Source organism: Oncorhynchus clarkii, unplaced genomic scaffold, assembly GCF_045791955.1.
Source record: "Oncorhynchus clarkii lewisi isolate Uvic-CL-2024 unplaced genomic scaffold, UVic_Ocla_1.0 unplaced_contig_13052_pilon_pilon, whole genome shotgun sequence".
NCBI lineage: Eukaryota > Metazoa > Chordata > Actinopteri > Salmoniformes > Salmonidae > Oncorhynchus > Oncorhynchus clarkii.
In genome coordinates this window covers 106,501-112,500 of record NW_027260973.1, presented here as the reverse complement: position 1 = coordinate 112,500, position 6,000 = coordinate 106,501, and the positions used below count along the sequence as shown (strand labels likewise).

Here is a 6,000-nt window from a genome sequence, read left to right as displayed (position 1 = left end):
TGTTAAAAAAGTTTGAAATATCCAATAAATGTCGTTCCACTTCATGATTGTGTCCCACTTGTTGTTGATTCTTCACAAAAAAATACAGTTTTATATCTTTATGTTTGAAGCCTGAAATGTGGCAAAAGGTCGCAAAGTTCAAGGGGGCCGAATACTTTCGCAAGGCACTGTATATACCTGTTCTGAAAAGCCCCTAGCTGAGATATAATATTCAGTAATATGGTTTAGAGGTGTGGGCTGAGGTACTGGGAGGGAGGGAGGGAGGGAGGGATGGGGAGGTGTAGAAGAGAGAGTCAGAGAGCGGTGTATATAAGGGGGAGGGAGATGTTTTCAAAGGCCCAGAGAGAGGGAGGGAGGCGTTCTGTGTTCTCCTCCCAAACATCTAGTGTGGGTCTGTGCTGCTCTGTAACAGATGGCTCAGCCTGCATGGGGTGCTCCAATGGTACAGGACAGCAGCATGTTGGAACTCTCTACTGTAATGTCTCTGCATTTCTCTCTCTTTCTCTCTCTCTCTCTCTCTCTCTCTCTCTCTCTCTCTCTCTCTCTCTCTCTCTCTCTCTCTCTCTCTCTCCCTTCCATCCGCCACATTCCATCATAGTTCAGTAGGTGAGAGAAAGTGTTTGGAAAGATCATCACTTTTTGTAGTATGTTTTCCATTTGCTCTCTGTTTGCCAGTTAGTGAGCTGGCTCATGACTAAGTGACATTTTAGATTTCATATGGTGGTATAGGTTCAGCTGATCTTGGGTTGGCAGGTTTGAGTCCTGTGGACAGTCTACAGAGCTGGTGAACCCAGTTACAGGGGTCAGTCCGGTGTCCAGGTGCCACTGAGGGATATGTTAAGCTCTCTGTATACCCAGCTTCCCCCCGCAACCCCCATTCACTCCCCACTGTGTACCCAGCTTCACACCAACAACCCCCATTCACTCCCCACTGTGTACCCAGCTTCACACCAACAACCCCCATTCACTCCCCACTGTGTACCCAGCTTCACACCAACAACCCCCATTCCCTCTCCACTGTGTACCCAGCTTCACACCAACAACCCCCATTCACTCCCCACTGTGTACCCAGCTTCACACCAACAACCCCCATTCCCTCCCCACTGTGTACCCAGCTTCACACCAACAACCCCAATTCACTCCCCACTGTGTACCAGGCTTCCCTCCACAGTCCCCTTGCCTACAGCATCTGTCTACTCCATCCCACCCTATCTACAGCATCTGTCTACTCCATCCCCACTCCACAGTGTACAGTATCTCTCTACTCCATCCCCACTTCAACCTATCTACAGCATCTGTCTACTCCATCCCCACTCCACCCCTATCTACAGCATCTGTCTACTCCATCCCCACTCCACCCTATCTACAGTATCTGTCTACTCCATCCCCACCCTATCTACAGCCTACAGTATCTGTCTACTCCATCCCCACTCCACCCTATCTACAGCCTACAGTATCTGTCTACTCCATCCCCACTCCACAGTATCTACAGCCTACAGCATCTGTCTACTCCATCCCCACTTCACCCTATCTACAGCATCTGTCTACTCCATCCCCACTCCACCCTATCTACAGCATCTGTCTACTCCATCCCCACTCCACAGTATCTACAGTCTACAGCATCTGTCTACTCCATCCCCACTCCACATTGTCTACTGCCTACAGCATCTGTCTACTCCATCCCCACTCCACCCTATCTACAGTATCTGTCTACTCCATCCCCACCCCCACCCTGTCTACAGCCTACAGTATCTGTCTAGGGTGGGGTTCACAACCTGTTTCACTGGAAGAGACCTTTTGAGGGGAGCCGTGCAATACATATTTGCCCTTTTCAATACTGGCAATATTGGATATTTAGCACCATGGCTAGCAGTCAGGTCAAATTACCACAAAATCTGACGTTGAGGTTCACAGTGGGGGAGTGAATTCAGGGGCTGTCTGGTGAAGTTGCAGTGAGAATCGATTCTCCTGAACGTACAATAAATTATACAGGAGTGATGTTACTTTTTTATTTCAAAACCTACCAAGGAAGAAAACCATTGTTCTCCAGTGTTTTCATTGAAATAACCACATCAGGCCCCGCGTGAGAAATGGAAAAAAATAAAACACACATACGGAAATATTAGAAGCAAACCGATGCATTTATTATCGCGCTCGAACTTTTAAAAAAAACAACAACGTGTGTTTCTTCTTTGGCTGCTTTAGCTTCATTTATCAATCTGTTGTTCTGCCCCCTGAACAGGCAGTTAATCCACTGTTCCTAGGCCGTCATTGAAAATAAGAATTTGTTCTTAACTGACTTGCCTAGTTAAATAATGGTAAAATTAAAAAAATTCCACATTTTGTTACGTTACAGCCTTATTCTAAATGGATTAAATATATAAAAATCCTCGTCAATCTACACATAATACCCCATAACGATGACGCGAAAACAGGTTTTTATAAAATAAATAAAAATTGCATGCACTTTCTGATTAATATTTGCCCAAATTTTTTAAAACCTGTTAGTTTTGTCATTATGCGGTATTGTGTGTAGACTGATTAAGATTTTTTTTTTTTGATAAATTATAGAATGAGGCTGTAACGTATGTCATCAGAATGGGTCAGATCAGCTTGGCAATGGCTGACAGTAACCAGAAATGTTCCATATGCACGAGAAGCGTATTTGTCTTTCTCTCCATTTTATGCAGAAATGTGTTTACATCACTGTTAGTGAGAATTTCTCCTTGTTAGTGAGTACTTCTCCTTTCTCAAGATAATCCATCCCTCCTGACAGCTGTTGCATATCAAGAAGCTGATACAACAGCATGGTCATTACACAGGTGCACCTTGCGCTGGGGACAATAAATGGCCACTCTAAAATGTGCAGTTATGTCAAACAACACAATGTCTCAAGTTTTGAAGGAGCGTGCAATTGGCATGCTGACTGCAGGAATGTCCACCAGAACAGTTGCCAGATAATTTAAAGTTATTTTCTCTACTAATTTCATTTTAGAGAATTTGGCAGTACATCCAACCGGCCTCACAACCGCAGGTCAAGTGTAACATGCCAGCCCAGGACCTCCACATTCAGCTTCTTCAGCCACTCAATTCAATTCAATTCAATTCAATTCAATTCAAGGGCTTTATTGGCATGGGAAACATGTGTTAACATTGCCAAAGCAAGTGAGGTAGATAGTATATAAAGTGAATATATAAAGTGAAATAAACAATAAAAATTAACAGTAAACATTACACATACAGAAGTTTCAAAACAATAAAGACATTACAAATGTCATATTATATATATATACAGTGTTTTAACAATGTACAAATGGTTAAAGTACACAAGGGAAAATAAATTAGCATAAATATGGGTTGTATTTACAATGGTGTTTGTTCTTCACTGGTTGCCCTTTTCTCGTGGCAACAGGTCACTCTCCACAAACCATCTCAGTGAAACTCCTCTGCGTGCTCGTCGTCCTCACCAGGGTCTTAACCTGACTGTAGTTTGGCGTCGTAACCCGACTTCAGTGGGAAAATGCTCACCTTCGATGGCCACTGGCACACTGGAGACGTTCTTTAGGGATGAATCCCGGTTTCAAATGTACTGAGCAGATGGCAGACAGCATGTATGTTGTTGTGTGGGCGAGTGGTTTGCTGATGTCAACATTGTGAACAGAGTTCCCCATGGTGGAGTTATGATATGGGCAGGTATAAGCTACGGACAACAAACACAATTGGATTTTATCAATGGCAATTTGAATGCACAGAGATACCGTGACAACATCCTGAGGGCCATTGTCGTGCCATTCATCCTCCGTCATCACCTCATGTTTCAGCATGATAATGCACAGCCCCATGTCGCAAGGATCTGTACACCATCCCTGGAAGCTGAAAATGTCCCAGTTCTTCAATGGCCTGCACACGCACCAGTCATGTCACCCATTGAGCATGTTTGGGATGCTCTGGATTGACGTGTACGACAGCGTGTTCCAGTTCAGGCCAACATCCAGCAACTTCACATAGCCATTGGAGAGGAGTGGGACAACATTCCACAGGCCACAAATCAACAGCCTGAACAACTCTATGTGTCACACTGCATGAAGCAATTGGTGGTCACACCACACACTGACTGGTTTTTCTGCTCCACGCCCCTACCTTTTTAAAGGCATCTATGACCAACAGATGCATATCTGTATTCCCAGTCGTGTGAAATAAATAGATAAATAACTAAATAGATGTGAACTGGAACTCAGTAAAATCTCTGAAATTGTTGCATGTTACGTTTATATTTTTGTTCAGTGTACATACATGGTATTTTTTGCTATATTTACATTGGTTGATATTTTGCTTTCGATACTGTATTTCCACCAATCACATTTCGTCCCCAATCACAAATTAAACTTTTAACCATTTGTCCAATCACATCCCATTAATTGTACACGCGTTGTGTTTTCTGTCCAATCAGAGCTGCCGGAGAACTGGACAGACACCAAGGAGACCCTATTGGAAGGGATGGTTTTCCAGGTCAAGTACCTGGGGATGACTCTGGTGGGACAGCCTAAAGGAGAGGACATGGCCGCTGCAGCTATACACAGGATAGTCTCTACGGTGAGTTATGGCCTGTCTGCCTGCCTGTCTGCCTGTCTGCCTGCCTGCCTGCCTGCCTGCCTGCCTGCCTGCCTGCCTGTCTGTCTGTCTGTCTGTCTGTCTGCCTGTCTGTCTGTCTGTCTGTCTGTCTGTCTGTCTGCCAAACCTTTTTAACACTAGGCTGTTTTACTATTTTTTTATATTTTTTATTATGTTTTCTGAAGCTGTAATCAAACTGTTATTTCTATAACCACCTACTGGGACAAATACACATGAAAGCATTTAAATGACCCCCAGTTTCTCTCTCTCTTTCTCTCACTCACTCACTCACTCACTCACTCACTCACTCACTCACTCACACACAACTCAACCAGACCCCCAGCCAGACCAGCTGGCTGGAGTAAGATTCAATTGTTACTGTAGAAGGAGAAATAACACCGGAAGTCAATTGTCTCCCAGTTCCCTTGGAAACCAAGCATCCTAAACAGATTTATTATGATAATTGTTTGCCAGTCATTTTCCATCAGCTGAGGTTACATCTAAACCCAGGGACTGAACCTGGCAGAAAGATAACCTACTAATACTTTAAATAATGACAGTAAAACAACCATCGCTTAAAACAACATCCTCACTTCTCATTATAACACTATTGCCTCCATCTCTGATTTTACATATGCTTTGTTAAAATACTGTTAGCTCCATGCTACTGTTAGTGTCTACAGAGAGGAGGCCTGTTAGCTCCATGCTACTGTTAGTGTCTACAGGGAGGAGGCCTGTTAGTGTCTACAGGGAAGAGGCCTGTTAGCTCCATGCTACTGTTAGTGTCTACAGGGAGGAGGCCTGTTAGTGTCTACAGGGAAGAGGCCTGTTAGCTCCATGCTACTGTTAGTGTCTACAGGGAGGAGGCCTGTTAGTGTCTACAGGGAAGAGGCCTGTTAGCTCCATGCTACTGTTAGTGTCTACAGGGAGGAGGCCTGTTAGTGTCTACAGGGAAGAGGCCTGTTAGCTCCATGCTACTGTTAGTGTCTACAGGGAGGAGGCCTGTTAGTGTCTACAGGGAGGAGGCCTGTTAGTGTCTACAGGGAGGAGGCCTGTTAGTGTCTACAGGGAGGAGGCCTGTTAGTGTCTACAGGGAGGAGGCCTGTTAGTGTCTACAGGGAAGAGGCCTGTTAGCTCCATGCTACTGTTAGTGTCTACAGGGAGGAGGCCTGTTAGTGTCTACAGGGAGGAGGCCTGTTAGTGTCTACAGGGAGGAGGCCTGTTAGTGTCTACAGGGAGGAGGCCTGTTAGTGTCTACAGGGAGGAGGCCTGTTAGTGTCTACAGGGAGGAGGCCTGTTATTTCCATGCTACTGTTAATGTCTAAAGAGAGGAGGCCTGTTAGTTCCATGCTACTGTTATTGTCTACAGAGAGGAGGCCTGTTAGCTCC

At 44.8% G+C, this 6,000-nt stretch overlaps 1 protein-coding gene across 1 annotated transcript in view; it reads left to right on the top strand.

Annotated features, from left to right (window-relative positions):
- Positions 1–3,879: 3,879 nt before the first annotated feature.
- Positions 3,880–6,000, top strand: part of LOC139402743 (low density lipoprotein receptor adapter protein 1-like) — a 33,617-nt gene continuing 31,496 nt past the window's right edge. Inside the window, exons 1-2 of the mRNA XM_071146661.1 lie at positions 3,880–3,994; positions 4,451–4,593. Of these exons, the coding sequence (XP_071002762.1) occupies positions 3,880–3,994; positions 4,451–4,593 (258 nt within the window). The remainder of the gene's footprint in view (positions 3,995–4,450; positions 4,594–6,000) is intronic.